General features: G+C 42.5%; 1 protein-coding gene across 1 annotated transcript in view; it reads right to left on the reverse strand.

The window, feature by feature from the left end:
* Positions 1 to 2561: 2561 nt before the first annotated feature.
* Positions 2562 to 17500, reverse strand: part of LOC308091088 (actin-binding LIM protein 3-like) — a gene marked incomplete at its 3' end in the record, with an annotated part of 92886 nt that continues 77947 nt past the window's right edge. The window contains exons 17-22 of the mRNA XM_080436425.1: positions 14253 to 14394; positions 8773 to 8802; positions 6160 to 6218; positions 5337 to 5406; positions 3741 to 3841; positions 2562 to 2675 (exon numbers count right to left, since the gene is read on the reverse strand). Coding sequence (XP_080292551.1) covers positions 2562 to 2675; positions 3741 to 3841; positions 5337 to 5406; positions 6160 to 6218; positions 8773 to 8802; positions 14253 to 14394 — 516 coding nt within the window. The remainder of the gene's footprint in view (positions 2676 to 3740; positions 3842 to 5336; positions 5407 to 6159; positions 6219 to 8772; positions 8803 to 14252; positions 14395 to 17500) is intronic.

Raw genomic sequence — 17500 nt, forward strand, 5'->3', positions numbered from 1 at the left:
GGGAACAGCATCCCAGCTTCTATTCTGAGGCTCGGGCTCGAAGCCCAACTTATACTCCACTGTATGACGGTGTCGCACTCTGACTATAGCCGACCTACAAGCTCACAACATGTCACAGAGGCAATGTGTTGTGAGCTTGTAGGTCTGCTATTTTCAGCGTGCAACACCATCACAAGGTGGAGTACAACTTAGTAACCGTGGCTGACAATAGCACATTTTTCCCCCCTTATTTTCCTCAACTTAAAACTAAGAGTGAAACATGAATGGATTGTTCTAGTACGTGGACTATTTTTCTCTGTTTTTTGTTTGTTTGTTTGTTTCCCATTCAGCCAAAAACAACTCCTTTACAAACTCCTGTGAGCCTCCACGCCCCATCATGTCACAGTTCATTCAGATTACAACTTTAGTCATAGCGAGGGTGGTGGTTGCTATTATGTGGTTTAACCCTTCGGTGTAATCACACAGTGGATACTCATCTCCTGTGGTGCATGTGGTGCTGGTGACAGCGAGAGACGCCTGGCACCCGAGCGCCGAGCGCTAAAGGGCCTGCCAAGGGCCAAGGGCCAATGGCCACCACGTTGCAAGCTGTCATTCATCGTGGCCTTCAATCATAACGTATGTCGTAAACTTGACCCTCTGCAATGTCACAATATGAGATATTTAATCTCTCAAGACAGATTTTTTTTTATTTTTTTTACCGAATGGGTCCCCAGATTGTGAAACACTAACTCAATCCACTCCAGGCTTAGCAGAGAACGTTTAGCCCCGCTGATATGGCTTCAAAAAGAAAACACAAATGCACATTTCAGTCAAAAAAATTAAATAAATAAACAACAAGGAAACAGTATTGCTTTGGTTTCAGTTTTTTCCTACAATATAAATCCCCTCTGGCGGTCAGATCATTCGTTTTAACACACTCAGAACGACACTGCCTGTCTTGAACCATAAGATGATGCGTTGCTGTAGAACTATGGTGTCTGCGTATGTATGATAAACGCTCAGTTTTGTCTATCAGTTGGTCTGTCTTCCTGTCACTGAGCTGCCTGCCTGTCTGTCTATCTGGACTGCTTCTCTGTCTGTCTAATTTGTATGTCTGTCTGTCTGTCTATCTGCCTACCTGTCTGTATGATCTGTATGTCCAGGCTGTTTATCATATCAGTCAGTCTGTGGATCAGAAGTGGATCCCACCCTGCTGGTTATGTTGACATGCTGCCATCTGCTGGTAGGATAAGGTTAAGGCAGCCAACACAGCCTGGACTCGAGCCACTGAACCACTTCAACCCTATATACCGGAGACCCCCAGGGCTCTATCCTTGGTCCACTCCTTCCCCCCCCCCCTCTACACCAAATCTCTTTGCCAAAAAATTGCTAATCTACGAGTTACCAACACGTCGCAATTCAGCGCGTTGTGAGCTTGTAGATCGCCTATTTTCCCCTAATGTTCGCCCCCAGAATAGGGACGCTAGGGTTCATGTGGCGAGCCTAATTTATAGTTCATAGTACGGTGGTGTCGCTTGCCAAAAACAGCAAATCTACAAGCTAATAACACGTTGCATCGATCAGCTCTTTTCTGCAAGTAACACGCCGTCTTCTTGCCTCCCTCTCTGTCTGTCTGTCTGCCTCCTGTCTGTGTGTCTACCTGCCTGTCTTTTTGTTTCCTGCTTTCTGTCTGTCTGTTGATCTAGCTGTCTGTGTACCCAGCCAAGGTAATTTAATGATGAAGCAATGATGAAACACAAGTAATTTTGTCTTGCAGTTGTGGTCTGATCAGACGAATGACCTTCTTGTTGCTCAGCTGACCTGGTATGGACAGAACCTGTGCAGTGTTGACTATTTACAGTCCATGTGTGATTAGTCAGACAGTTCTCCTCTAAAACAGAGGAATAGTAGCAGTTTTTATGTTTAATCCAGTACCTCTTCCCATGAGCAGAGCAGTTGGTTTGGACTGGGTCTGTCATCCTAATGAAAGCCTTTCCTTAGTGAAGGCAACCAAGCATTAGACCAACAATAGGTCAAACGGTTCTGCTCTTGTCTTGTCTTACTGCAGCATATTTATCCAATGAGATCCTCTTCCACAGAGCCAAACGGTTGAGCGTGGTTTGAGGCTTGACCCAGCTATGAAGGATGCTTCATCAAACAGAAGCCTTTTCGATGGGTGACACAACTCTCGTTTCTGCAGAGGAATGGTGCTACCAGATCATTTGAAAATAGTTCCTCTGAGCTTGACAATTGATCTGTGTATAGGTAGGCCTTACTGTGACACTCGTCCCTTGGAGTAGGAGGCTATATCAAACAGTAGGTCTCCCGTGGGTCACTCGGCTCAGGAGGCATCAGGGGAGCGGCACCAATTTTTATGTAGCTCTGTCGAGCCAGGCAGTCGTGTTGGATCAGGTATAGGCCTTCTTGTGAAGGTATGAAGGCTATCAAAATGGTACAATAGAAACCTGCGGCAGGCCAGAGTCACGTTGGATCAGGTATAGGCCTTCGTGTGAAGGTATGAAGGCTATCAAAACGGTGGTAGAACCTGCAGCAGGTCAGACAGCCGTGCTGCTGCTGTCTGCTCAGAAAAGTCGGACCTGCTTCTTCAGTTCGTTTTTCTTCCACTGAGCCAGATGGTCGAAGGCAGACATGGGCATCCCAAACACTCTGTAGAACTCTTCTGGAGACAGATGACGCTGGGGGGGGGGAGAGAGAGAGAGAGAGAGAGAGAGAGAGAGAGAGAGAGAGAGAGAGAGAGAGAGAGACAAGGAGAATGAATGTTTACCATCTCCCTATTAATGACTGGAAAAAGTACTCAAATGTTTTACTTAAGTAAAAGTATCAATACTGCAATATAGAAATACTCTGTTAGGGCGCGCTCCCACCAAGAGTTGGCTGGCCGCTGTTTGCAGAATCTGCCAATGCATTGTCAATGCAAATGCGTTGATTCACGCAAGAGCAGATTTTTCCGCTAGTCGCGCAGACCTTGCGTTTATCTGCTCTCCGCGACTAAGCATAAAACTGCTGGAGGCAGGCGCTGATTTTCTCCCTCTGTCCAATCGGGTGAGTCGAAGGCAGACCGTCTCAAGACTCAGGAAGCAACATGGTGCTCAAGGCAGCAGGCACAGGCGGTGCGGGGGGAGGCTCCTGAAAGTGAGTGACAGGCGCGACACTCCCGTTTTTTAGAATCCGCTGGCTGCAAAAAACTGTGGCCGCGCACAACCTGCGTTTAACAGCGGCCAGCCAACTCTTGGTGGGAGCGCGCCCTTAGAAGTAAAAGTCCGGAATTCAAAATGTACTTGAGTAAAAGTACAAAAGTATTTGCATCAAAATGTACTTAAAGTACCAAAAGTAAAAGTACTCATTATGCAGAACGTCCCATTTCAAGTTTTTAAATGTATAAAAATCTTTTGAAAATAGCCGATCTACAAGCTCAGAATGCGTCGCAATGCGACGCATTCTGAGCTTGTAGATCGGCTATTTTCAAATGGTCGAAATATATATAGGCTAATAAAAATCTACAAAGTAACTAGTAACTAAAGTTTTCAAATAAATGTAGTGGAGAAAAAGTACGATATTTGCCTCTGAGATGTAGTGGAGTAGAAGTACTCAGGTAAAGTACAAATACCTCGAAATTGTACTTAAGTACAGCACTTAAGTAAATGTACTTAGTTACTTTCCACCACTGCTGTCCACCATGTCTTTAGTAATGAATGTCCACTGGATTTCTAGTATTGAGTGTCCACTGTGTCCGTCCCTACCTCCAGTCTGGCTCTGTCAGCATCACTAGGAAGACGCTGTGGACCTCTGACATGGACCACCAGGGCCTCATACGGGTAGATCTGGACAAAGACAGAGAGACCTACTGCTTAATATTGCTCATATCACTTTATCATAGAGTTCCTTCATATGGGGAGGAAGGGAGAGAGACAGACAGACAGACAGACAGACAGACAGAGAGAGAGAGAGAGCGAGAGACATAGACAGAGATAGGGGGTATGATATGGAGAGAGATCAATGCTTGTAAAGCAACTAGTGCTTTGTAGTAGTGCTGATTTTAACAGCACATTTTGATTCGATTTTAGTCATAGACTTTTGAATCAAATTCCATTTAGTTTTAGTCATATTCGTGTCATCTGAAATGTTTTACTGTTAGTTTAGTTTTAGTCGACTAAATATCATAAGATTATAGTCGACTGAATCTACAGTTGATTTAGTCGACTAAAATGTATTTTGGCGTTGCCTTGATGCCATCGTAATGCCTGATTTTACACTCGGTTGCATGCTGAAAATAGCCGATCTGCAAGCTCAAAACGCGTCGCGCTGCAACGCGTTGTGCGCTTGTAGATCTGCTATTTTCAGAGCGCAACACCCGAGCGCAAACGAGCGTAAAATGACACGTCTTTTAGTTCTACTGGATCTCTTCTCCACTAGTCCACAACAACATTTTTAGTCTAGTTTTTATTTGTTGACGAAATTGTCAATATATTTTTTCTTAGTTTCCGTCATCATAGCTTAGTTTTTATTTTGTTTTTATTTCGTTTTCGTCAGTGAAAAAAGGTAGTCGACAAACATTTTTCGTCATAGTTTTAGTCAACGAAATCAACACTGCTTTGTAGCTAAAGTGACTTTATGAATGAGAGAGTAAGCGAGTAAGCGAGTGTGCGTGTGTGTGTGCGGGCGTGTGTGTGTGGGGGGCCGATTAACATTGGCTCTTACATTACACTATAATTGGAGAGCGATCCATCATGCTTTGCTGTTGTCTCTACCGTAAGTACCGTTCACTCCCACATCGGGCCGAGGTGGATGTGGCTGAATGTTGGTGGTTCATTTAATGCACGCGGGTGATAGCGCTGTCAGTCAGTCAGAAGACTGTACTTTATGAATGTAATTAGATTGTGCTTTCCATTATCCCTTCTCACGGAATGCACGGCTCTTTATGAGCGCTAACAGCAGCTTGGCCCTGTGACAGTTCAGCACAGTTGGCAGTAGGCCTGCAACTATTACTTTCGTACCGATTACTCTATGGATGACTTTTCCGATTAATCGAATGGTCGAGAAGCACTTAAAAATATTTATATAAATATACAAAACTTCATGATGTAACGTGCTGTGAGCCTGTAGATCTGCTATTTTTGCTATTAATAAAAATCGATGATTTTATCTAAATAGATTATTTTAAGTTGTTAACTGGTTGTGCCCCTATTTGGCAGAATAACTTACCTTGTACTCTGAAAGAAAAAGGAGAAGAGAAGAGAAAAGAAGAGAAGAATTATATTGTGTGTTTTCTATGGTAAAAGACAACATGTTTTATGTAGAAAATATCAAAATGTTCAAGTTTTCTGGTGAACACTGACCTCTGATCTGCCAGTTAATAGTGTTATTACTGTCGTACTGGTAATAGTCTCCGCCAGCACTCCCAGTCTGCTGAAAAACCACACATTTATGGTGGAAGAAGTACTCAGATATTTAGTAAAAATAGCAATACCACAATATAAAAATACTCTGTTACAAGTAAAAGGCCTGAGTTCAAAATGTCACTTGAGTAAAAGTACAAAAGTATTGGCATCAAAATATACGTAAAGTACCAAAAGTAAAGGTACTAAAATGTTTTAAAATAGCAGATCTACAAGCTCACAACGCGATGCTACAGTACGTGTTGTGAGCTTGTAGATCAGCTATTTTCAAATAGCCTAGGTATAAAATAGGGCTAAAGTGGTTAATATATGTTTTATAATATGATCATTTATATCTGTAAAGTGACTAGTAACTAAAGTTTTCAAATAATTGTAGAAGTAAAAGTATTGAAAATTGGAAATACTCCAGTTAACTGGTACTGAAAATATATAAACATTACTCAAAGAAAAAGGACGATTTAAAATTCACACACAAAATGTATGCAGATACACATGCACATACTGTACACACAAGCACATACACAGTACACACAAAGCTGCACAAACATATACATACAGTGTTACACAGTCTTTCTCTCTTATAAACATACACACACACATAGACACAAACAAATAAACACACACACACACACACACACACACACACACACACACACACACACACACACACACACACACACACACACACACACACACACACACACACACACACACACACACACACACACACACACACACACACAGTACAATAGTGTTCACCAACCCGATTCAGTCCCGATTTCCCGTAGCCTGGCAACGAGGCAGATTTGGAGATGTAGGAGTCTGTGGGAAGAAACACAAACATGAACACACACACACACAACTATGAGGACTAGAACATCAACAAGTTGTTCTCTTCACTGGGAACAAAGCATGTCTCAAGTGTTCTGTGGTGTGTGTGTGTGAGTGTGTGTGTGTGTGTGTGTGTGTGTGTGTGTGTGTGTGTGTGTGTGTGTGTGTGTGTGTGTGTGTGTGTGTGTGTGTGTGTGTGTGTGTGTGTGTGTGTGTGTGTGTGTGTGTGTGTGTGTGTGTGTGTGTGTGTGTGTGTGTGTGTGTGTGTGTGTGTGTGGTCTCGTTCTTGTAGTTATGGCGGGAAAAGACATTTTGTTGGACTGAGTTTATTTTACTTTTCTGTAGGTTTATTACAGGATTCTATTCTACTGTATGAATCTACAGTAAGTATGTGTGTATATGACATGCTGCTCCTTAACACTATAGCAGAAAAATAGACTATATATTTTACATATATTTTTAAATACTGAAAAGTCTAATTATGTGGATCTCGGGATCCACGTTTGCAATATTAGGTCTGGAGAAACACACACACACAGACACAAAAGGGCAAAGAAATATTTAGTAAATAATTCAGGTTACGTGCGACGGCCATATGATGCCCACTAGACCAGTGGTCCAGGGCACCCCTATGTAGAATTTAAACTACATTGTTACTATTCACCCAGCTAGCACCTTGTATTCAGGGCATATTTTACTACTTTGACATTTAACATACTGTCACAATATTTCATCATTATATCATTATAATCATTATAATGACATCTCTCTTCACTCTGCTGCCTAAATAATGCTCAAGAGAGAAGACGTGCAATTCCACAACTGGAGCAGCAGGGGGCAACAGAGGCATGTTAAACACCCCACTCTTCTCTCTCTTCTCTTGCCCTCTCTGCTCTATCCTCATTTCCATCCTTCTCTCCTACATCTAGCCCACTTCCCTTTGTTCCTATCTGCCTCTCTGTCGCTCGTTCTTTCATCCTCTCATGTTTCTCACAGTTTTTCGCACACCCACTCTCTTTCCCAATTTCTCCCTCTTTTCCCTCTATGTTTAACACCCCCCACCCCCCCCCTCCCCCCACTGTGCCTTTCTAGTGTTGAGGAAAATTCAATTACACAGTGATGTCAAAGCCAGAATCAAACACAGTGATGCAGCAGAAATAATGTGTGTGTGAGTGCGTGCGTGTGTGCGTGCGTGTATGTGTGTGCGTTCCTACGATGCAATATGCGAGCTGCTGCACTAAACTGCATTTGGCACCTGCAAAGGCCCTCTCATTAAAGAGTGGAGACGTGGCCACCTATAGATTTTATAACTTAAGCGGATGCAAGGTTTCAAGTTTCAAAAAGTTCTTTCTTCAGCGGGGTGCACGGTTCAGAAGAGTTCATTCAAAACACAAGAATCACCATTATTTAATGAAGCACCATCAGCATAATGGACGTATGCTGCCCGTGCCTAAATAACCACTTTCAACCTGTTCTCACTATTGTGGGCAAGTAGTGACATAGGTGACAATTTACAAAAAATTAAAAACAACAACAACAACACTGTGAGCTTGTAGATGTACTAGTTTCTCATTTCATTTCTAAAAATAAAAAGTATGGCTTAATTAAAAGGTACCTACAGTAAAGGATATTTGTGTGAGCGCTGGTGATTCCAGTGCAGTTTCGACAGCAAATTTTGATTTAGTTTTAGTCACAGTCTTCTGAATAAAATTCCATTTAGTTTAATTAGTTTATATTTTAGTCTTCAGAAATGTTTTAGTTTTTGTCTAGTTTGAGTCGACTAAATATCATAAGATTATAGTCGACTAAAACGACGGTTGATTTAGTCGACTAAAATGTATCGTGGCAGGCCTTGATGGGGTCGTAATGGCTGATTTTACACTTGGTTGCATGCTGAAAATAGCCGATCTACAAGCTCACAACGCGTCGCAGCTTAACCAAACATAAAATGACTTGTCTTTTGGTTCTACTGGATCTCTTCTCCACTACTCCCTCACTAACATTTTAGTCTAGTTTTAGTTTGTTGACAAAATTGTCAATATACAGTATTTGGTCTTAGTTTTAGTCATCAAAACTTAGTTTTTATTTCGTTTTTATTTAGTTTTCATCTGTGAAAAAAGGTAGTCGACGAACATTTTTCGTCATAGTTTTAGTCGACGAAATCAACACTGTTCCAGTGTCACCTATAGATGTGACATTTACAGTGCAGTCTGAATGGACAATGTATGGAGGAGTTCTGTAGGGAGGGCGTCATGCACATCCCATAATACCAGAATAACAGGGTCAGCATGAACAGAAGGAAGGAACCATAAAAAGGAAAACAAAATATTGAGGGTCTGTGTTCTGCGTTTACAGAATATAGTGTGTGTGTGTGTGTGTGTGTGTGTGTGTGTGTGTGTGTATGTGTGTGCGCGCGTGCGTGCGTGCGCCCTGACAGCGATCTCTAAAGCCCTTGCACAATGGAGAGGGCAGGATGAGGGGATCAGAGAGAGAAGAGCATCGCTTATGTCATCCTTGTGATGACCTCAGAGATCAGAACACTCACCACTGTCAGCACTGTGCACGGACCTGGGAGCTGGAGAGAGAGGGGGGGGGGAGACGGATGGAGATATAGTGGGAGAAATAGAGGGGGGAGGGGGAGAGAGCGGGAAAAGAGGCGGCGAGAGAGAGAGAGAGAAAAAGGAGAGATAAAAGAAACGTTAACCTTTGAACAACAATTCACCAACTTCCACAAACGCTGTGCACACACACGCGCACACATACTGTACACTCACCCACGTGCAAAGAAAAAGGGAGAAAGAGGGAGTCACAAGGGACGATGGAGTGGGTCTGTGTGTGTGTGTGTGTGTGTGTGTGTGTGTGTGTGCGTGCGTGCGTGCGTGCGTGCGTGCGTGCGTGCGTGCGTGCGTGCGTGCGTGCGTGCGTGCGTGAGTGCGTGCGTGCGTGCATGCATGCGTGCGTATCAGTGGTGTAAAAATACTATAATGTTTACTTAAGTAAAAGTATCAATACTGCAATGTAGATGTCCGGAATATCAAAATGTACTTAAAGTACCAAAAGTGAATTAAGTATACTAAAATGTTTGAAAATAGCCGATCTACAAGCTCACAACGTGCGTTGTGAGCTTGTAAATAGGCTATTTTCAAATAGCCCAGCTATAAAATAGGGCTAAAGTGGTTAATGTATGTTTTATAATGTAATAATTTATATCTGCAAAGTAACTAGTAACTAAAGTTTTCAAACAATTGTAGTGGAGCAAAAGTGCAATATTTGCCTCTGAGATGCAGTGGAGTAGAAGTAAAAGTATAGACAATTGGAAATACTCCAGTAAAGTAAAAGTACCTCAAAATTGTACTTAAGTACAGTACTTGAGTAAATGTACTCAGTTACTTCACACTGGTGGTGCGTGTGCGTGTAAGTGCAGGCTGGCCGGGTAGGCAACCGTTCACACGTACAGCAAAGCGTGCAGAGTGTAGGTATAGGGTGCCGTGAGACGGCCTGAGATGATGAAAACGGGGCCAGCTGTCAAGGGTCATCTATTAAACATCAGCACCACTGGGAAACGCCGCAGCCGCATAAACATAAACACACATTAAACCTTCCCCACGAGCGGCGCACTATAAAAAATATGTAATGTGCTGTAAATTCACGGAGCAGAGCATATTGCTACTCGCTGCCAGGGTGGAGAGGCTTTGGTGTTTACTAGATGCACCTCTTCTGTAAATGTGCTATCAATATCCTTGGAGGTTGCGTTGCATCAGTGCTTCTTAACCCATTAAGACCGGGGAACGCACCTGTGTGTAAGTTTTAGAATTCTTTGGCTATTAAAAAAAATAGCAGATCTACAAGCTCATAGCGCGGCACTCGAAAAAACTTGAACATTTTGTGTATCTTTGAATATATACTTTTTAAAGCGAATTCTTTTTACTCTGATACAACTTCTGGGGGGCCTTGAAACAACATATTTTGAGATGGGGGTCCACGGCCAAATACATATCATTTTTGATAGCAACATACGTTTTTTCAAAAAACTGGTAGGATTTAGAAGACATTTGTAGAATCCCCAGACGCAAAGGTTTGAGTTACAAAACAATTTTCCACGATTTCTCCCAAAAATAGCAGATCTACAAGCTCATAGCGCGGCACTCGGTGCCGCGCTATGAGCTTGTAGATCTGCTATTTTTGAATAGCCCAAAGATATCTAAAAATGACACACAGATGCGTTCCCGGTCTTAATGGGTTAAAGCCTGTTATGCAGTATAGAGTTGCTGTCGGGCAGAAGCGTTGTAATCTTCATACGTCAACTTTTTACGTTTTTTTTTGTAAATGAATGCCTTATACAGTAGTTCATCATGCAAGAGTGTCACACAGAAGCAGTGAAAATTGCCTACAACAGGCTCACAAAATCATCATTATTGTAAAAATAATAATAAAAAAAGGAATGGTTTTGGACATACTGTACAAGGTATCCACCCGACAGCAAACGATATACTATAATACTTCGTCATGTGCGAGTGTTGGATGCCCGTGTCCCGCACCGGTGTTGCACGTTGAAAACAGCCGATTTACAAGCTCAAAACGTGTAGCATCGAGACGCACGAAGTATAGTACAAATAAGGCTTTAACTGGCTTCTCTGGGGAAAAAAATGATTTTGTCTGCATAGTAACCACTTGAACCCCAGTGTCTATATTCTGGGGGGGGACATTAGCCAAAAATAGCATATCTACAAGCTCACAACACAGCACATTGTGAGCTTGTAGATTGGTTACTTTTACGTGGTTAATGGTCTTCTGTCCAAATTGTAATCCAGTTGTGTTTACTTATTTTTGGCGACCTTTGAATATGAACGCGTGCACTTTAGTGATCCTATCATGTTTGAAGTTCCAATCCATGCTGTCTGCCTCAGTGGCGTAACGCAGAATCGCGGGGCCTCCCCGCGGGAGTTTCACGTGAGGCCCACGCGCGCGCGTGCATGTGCGCGCACAACCTGCGCGCGTGCGCGAATTTGGGTCTAATTCGGTCTAATTCGGTTCTATTTGACCAATATAAATCAACTTTTTTCTTTTTTTTTGCTGTAAAAATATTTGTATCAGCGCAGGCGGGGCCCCCCCTGCTGGTGGCCCCCCCGCACCGCATCGCCTGCTACCCCTCCGTTACGCCACTGGCTCTGCCTGCAGTGCGAGGGCCATTTACTCAAGTACTCTAAAGGTCCTTACACACCGGGGGCGATTTTTCATGCGAATAATATGTTTTTTTATAAAACCTTATAAAGTCAATGCAAGCTTCCACGGAGCGAAAAAGCGAAAAAGCGAAAAAGCGAAGCGAAAAAGCGTCTTTTATTTATTCGGAACGAGTCCGAATTTTGCGTATATTCGCATAATCGCCGGTGTGTAATGACCTTTACTCTTACTTCTACTCCACTACATCTCAAAGGCAAATATTATACTTTTACTCCACCACAGTTATTTGAAAACTTTAGTTTCTACTTACTTAGTAGATTTTGATTATTATTACAAAACATACATTAACCACTTCAGCCCTACAGTATATACATTTGAAACTAGCCGATCTACAAGCTCACAATGCATCGCGATTGTGAGCTTGTAGATCGGCTATTTTCAAAAGATTTTTATACATCTAAAAACGTATGAAATGGGACATTCTGCGTAATGAGTGCATTTTGATACCAATACTTTTGCACTTTTACTCAAGTAAATTTTGAATTCCGGACTTTCACTTGTAGTATTTCTACATTGAACAGTATCGATACTTTTACTTAAGTGAAAAACGTGAGTACTTTTTCCACCACTGGTCTCAGGTGCGTCTTTACACCTGCATGAGGTGTGTTTTATCAGGCATTAGCACCACCAACGAGGCGTGCCGACACACACGCCGCCGCCGGGGCGTACAGGGAGACAGAGACCAGCCGTCTCTAAACTACATCTGAGGCAGAGAGGATGAGCACAGGCCTTACAGGACGTATTAACCCTTTAAGACCGGGAAAGCATCATTTGTGTCATTTCAAAGATTTCTTTGGCTATTCAAAAATATTTTTTGAAAAATTCTGAAAATTTGTGCAAATCTTTGAATGTATTTTTTTTTTTAAGAGAACATTTTTTTTACTCAAACGTTTGCTTCTGGGGGTCCCTGGAACAAGATATTTTGAGATGGGGGCCCGCGGCCAAATACGTATCATTTTGGTTGGTCCTTGACATGAAAACGTTTGGGAACCCCTGATACTATAGCAACATGAGTTTAAAAAAATATATATATAACTGTTAGGACTTAGAAGACATAATGTAGATCCCCCAGAAGCAAAGATTTGAGTTAAAAATGTTCGCTTTAAAAAATATAAATATATATTTATAGTACAACATTTTCACGATTTTTAAAAAAATAGCAGATATACAAGCTCATAGAGCTTGTAGAGCTTGTAGAGCTATTTTTGAAAAGCTCAATAGCCCAAAGAAATCCTAAAAATGACACACGGATGCGTTCCCGGTCTTAATGGGTTAAAAAGTCCCATGCTCACCGTGAAGCCACACTCTATCACACGGTGCAGAGCTCCTGCACCTTCTCGTCTCTTCCTTTCACTTTACTTATTATTCTTCTCCTCCTCCTCTCCTTTCCCCTCACCCTGATTTACCTCTCCACCTCGGAGTCATACATCTTCTCTGACCTGTTCCAAATTGCTTTAGCCTCCCTCCCTCTCCCTCTCTCTCTCTCTCTCTCTCTCTCTCTCTCTCTCTCTCTCTCTCTCTCCCCAACACGCTCCATCTCTCTAAATCTCTTCTCTCCTTACCATTTATTTCAATTCCCTCTGTGCCTCCCTCTGTCTCTGCTGCTCTAATACGCTCTGTTGTATTGCCACTGTCTCCCCCTAAAGGCGGTTACGCACCGGCGAATATGCGAATATACTCAAAATTCGGACTCGTTCCGAATAATTAAAAGACGCTTTTTTCGCTCCGCGAAACTGGTGTGGAAGCTTGCATTGACTTTATAAGGTTTTAAAAAAAAACGTATTATTCGCATGAAAAATATCGCCCCGGTGTGTAAGGACCTTAAGACTTCTATTTTCTTTCTTTCTTTCTTTCTTTCTTTCTTTCTTTCTTTCTTTCTTTCTTTCCTTCTTTCTTTCTTTCTTTCTTTCTTTCTTTCTTTCTTTCTTTCTTTCCACTGTTCTATTATTCTACTATTTCTAAATGTCTACAACCTCAATATTAATACATCCCCTCATAAACATGAACACGAGCATGTACACACACACATACACGCACGCATGCACGCACGCACGCATGTATGCACGCACACTCAGCCTTTCTGTCACAGTCAGACTTTGCCTGTCTTGTCTAGGTCTTGTATGTTATATGTTATACTTATATTGTATGTTCTTGTTCTAGTTTTCATGGTTCTATGTTCATGTCTTCCCCAGGTGTTTCGCATGTGTAATCTCATGTGTATATTAGTCTTGTTCCCCAGTCAGTCCTTGTCGAGTCATTGTTTGGTGTCTCTCCTGAAAGTCCTGGGTAAGCTGGCTCCGATATCACTCCTCAGAGGTTCTGGTTGTGGAAGCGCTGACTGTCCAGCATCTCTTCAGCCCCAGGTTCTATGTCCCTTTCCTGTCCGGCAGAACGTGGAAGAATGCTCCAGGGGCTTTCAGCCCCTTTCCCTGCCTTTCTACAGTACCTGAACTCTCATTTCCCAGTGATCTAGCCCATTGTTAGTTACATTTCCCTCGTGTCCCTCTTCCTCATGGACATTGTGGGACGTCAGGAGCCGTCCCTAGAGGGGAGGGTACTGTCACAGTCAGACCTTGCCTGTCTAGGTCTAGGTCTTGTATTTCTATGTTCTCGTTCTAGTTTTCATGGTTCTAAGTGCACGTCTTCCCCAGGTGTTTCTCATGTCTAATCAGTCCTCATGTGTATTAGTCTTGTTCCCCAGTCAGTCCTTGTAATAAATCGCCCAATCTTGGGTTTTTAACTCTGCCTATCTTGCTGTGGGTCCTCACCACGCCACCAACTTACAGCCGTTCATTGTGTTGTATCCCTGGCTTGGCAGCGCCTCCTTGCTGCTGCCGCGAGAGTTGCGCCCGCCTCCCCACTGGTCGTTGTCGTAGCAACCCGATTTTGCCTTCATCTCCTCCTTCAAAATCAGCCTCCCAATCCCCTGGATGGACAGATGGAGAGAGACGGAGAGAGAGAAGAAAGTAGAAAGTCGTTTATACTGTATGGAGAATGGTATTATAGAAGTAAGGGAAGTACTGCAAGGCTGGACGAACAAATGGACAAAGATAGAAATATTTTCCTTCAAATTAAGCAGGAGAACGGGCAAGAAAAAAAAGTGAGTTAAATAATGGCATGGCCTCCCTGACCAATCTTGAACTACGGTATCGATATAGTAAGTTACTATGGGCCCTGTTTTGCGCCTCTTAAGTACCAGGTCTTATGACTTAACTTAAGACCTGGAGGCGTGGCCAAAGCCGTTTGGCAATTTTGAGTGGCCAAGCAGCATTGTTCACGCCTCCAGGTCTTCAATTAAGTCGTTAGACCTGGTTACTTAAGACACGCAAAATAGGGCTCGACGTGTGCCGTGTGTGAATGAAGCCACTAATCACAATGTGGTGTTCAGTGGTGAAGCTGCAGGCTGGCTGCTAGTCTAGTGTGGTGATGGTCTACACCTCCTCTGAACAAATGGATGTAGTAACACTTCACTAATAAACAATATTTTTTTTCTATATATATTTTTTTAAGGTAAGTGATTTTCTGAGAGTTTGTTCAGTAACAGGAGTCTCCATCTCTCTAAGGGCGGCTTCACACTGGATCCGTTTGAATCAAACCGTTTCCGAGTACGCTTGGCTGGCCAGCATTCACACTGGCCAAGACTCGAGACCATTTCATTTAACAGTAATGGTAAATATGTGCCTCATGGGGGCGCTGTGGACTATGGGGCTTTGGGAGATAGAATGTCATTCACAGAAGAAAAGTCACTCTAGAGTGAATAATAAAGTTTGACTGTGTTCCTGACGTTGTCTTGAGTTATAATAACAACAGATCAACAATACACAACCAAAGCAGTGTGTGCACTGGTCTTTGAAACCTCGAAATGTAACGTCGTCTGTTAATATGATATTGGCGTCACGGACGCATCCTTGGTATGACGTCACGGACTAATCCTTGGTGTATTTATCCTTATAAATACGTTCGCCACACATGTGTTTTTTCTTTATTATTTTTCACGGCTCGCGCTACTCAAACACTAGCAGGATTATTATTTCTTGTCAACATTCAAGTAGAACTATGAGAAGGTATAACCCAGCTAAAATAATGCGTCATTATAAAAAATATATAAATGATATATGATTAGCAGTCCACTTCCTTCTCTTGGTACGGATGGATTCACACTGCCGCGTTCCGTTCCCGACTCCGCAGCAATCGGACCCGAGACTACCTCCCAAGGTGGTTTCGGGTACGGAACGGTTCGCTGATGATACAGATTAAACACGTGAAATTGGAAGTGATGACACAAATAAATCAGCAGACAAAATTTGATTTTGTCACCTACCTGAAAATGTATTTTCTATTTATTAAACATTCAGACAGACAAACCCTGTTCTAGGTGGCTTGGCCTACAGGCACGCCAAAATAGGGGCGGCCGCAGCCAAGTGCTCTCATCTATCTGAGCCATCTGAGGAACGTGCTGCTGGGTGAAGCATTAAAAGTTATTTATCCTATTATCCTATCCTATTTTCCACACAAAACATCTTACAATAAATGCACGAAATCCCTGTACGCCCGTCAGTCTGTACTTCACATATCTCGAGAACATTATAATAAAATAAGGTCTAGGAAATGCAACCCTTTACTTATAGGTGTTAATTACATACAGTAGTTGTGCAGTACATAAAGAACATAAATGTTGTAGCTGTACTGTACTGTACAGTAAGTGTGTGACAGCCGGCGTGTGTTTAGTAGAAAGAGAGGAGAGAGTGTGTTCATGTGATTCAGATGTACCGAGAGAGAGGATAATGACCTATAGGAACCTTGCTTTGCATTCTGGGAAGAACTGCATTTAATTAGATAGCTCATTAAACATTAACAGACACACGTGCACATGACCACAAACTATAGACACACACGCACGCACGCACACACACACACAGAGAGAGAGAGAGAGAGAGAGAGAGAGAGAGAGAAAGCACATACACAGTAAGATCTGTGTTCAACAACATTATACTGGATCACTCTGGGCCTGAACATCCAAGTACAGCCAACAGGGGGAGCAGCGGAGCAGAGAGAGAGAGCGAGAGAGAGACTTCAGCACCACGGATAGTTCAGACCTTTAGGTGTGCTGTTAGAAAGTATAGGTAGGTACGGTATATAGCTTGGTTACATTTGCACTCTCTTGTACTCTCAAAGTTACAAGTGCATTTTTTTATTTTTCATTTATTGACTTATCTATTTATTTACTTATTTATTAAAGGTAGGGTAAATTATTTACTTTAGTTAAAATGAGTGTTAAATAGATCTATATTCTGATAGTACTCATTGCTATAGAGTGTTTGTTCAGTAAAAGGAGTCTCCCATGTCTTAATTGGCTCCCATGGCTTAAATTCTGTCACCTACCTGAAAATGCACTATATTCTGTTTACTAAAGAGCTGGAGAGACCCCTGTGACCGAACAAACGCTCTGTAGCAATGATTACTATCAGAATACAGTACTTTAACCTTTTTAACAAAAAGGGGGGGGGGGTTCTAAGCCTTGATTTGAAGTGGAGAGAGACAGGAACACGGAGCTAGAGCAGGGGGAGTTACACGCTCCAAATGGTCCCACCGGCCAGGAACCCAACTGGGGACTGGCTGTCAGGCAATAGAGCCCACGTGGTTATGCGTCCTAACCACTCTGCAATCAGGTTGCTCCGCAGATCCATATATTAACACTGAGAATTGTACATGTGCTGAATCAGTGAGGCACTGGTTATACACCTGGGAGGACTTGATTTGGTGACCTACATACTGGCTACAAAAGCTGGCAGCCTCTCCCCATGAAGGCGCTCACCCAGTGGTGTAAAGTAACTCAATACATTTACTCAAGTGCTGTACTTAAGTACAATTTGTTACGCGTTGTGAGCTTGTAGATCTGCTATTTTCAAACATTTTAGTACTTTTACTTTTGGTACTTTAAGTACATTTTGATACCAATACTTTTGTACTTTTACTCAAGTACATTTTTTATTCCGGACTTTTACTTGTACTTCTACATTGCAGTATTGATA

Source organism: Gymnoscopelus braueri (assembly GCF_963280865.1).
Source record: "Gymnoscopelus braueri genome assembly, chromosome: 8".
Lineage (NCBI taxonomy): Eukaryota > Metazoa > Chordata > Actinopteri > Myctophiformes > Myctophidae > Gymnoscopelus > Gymnoscopelus braueri.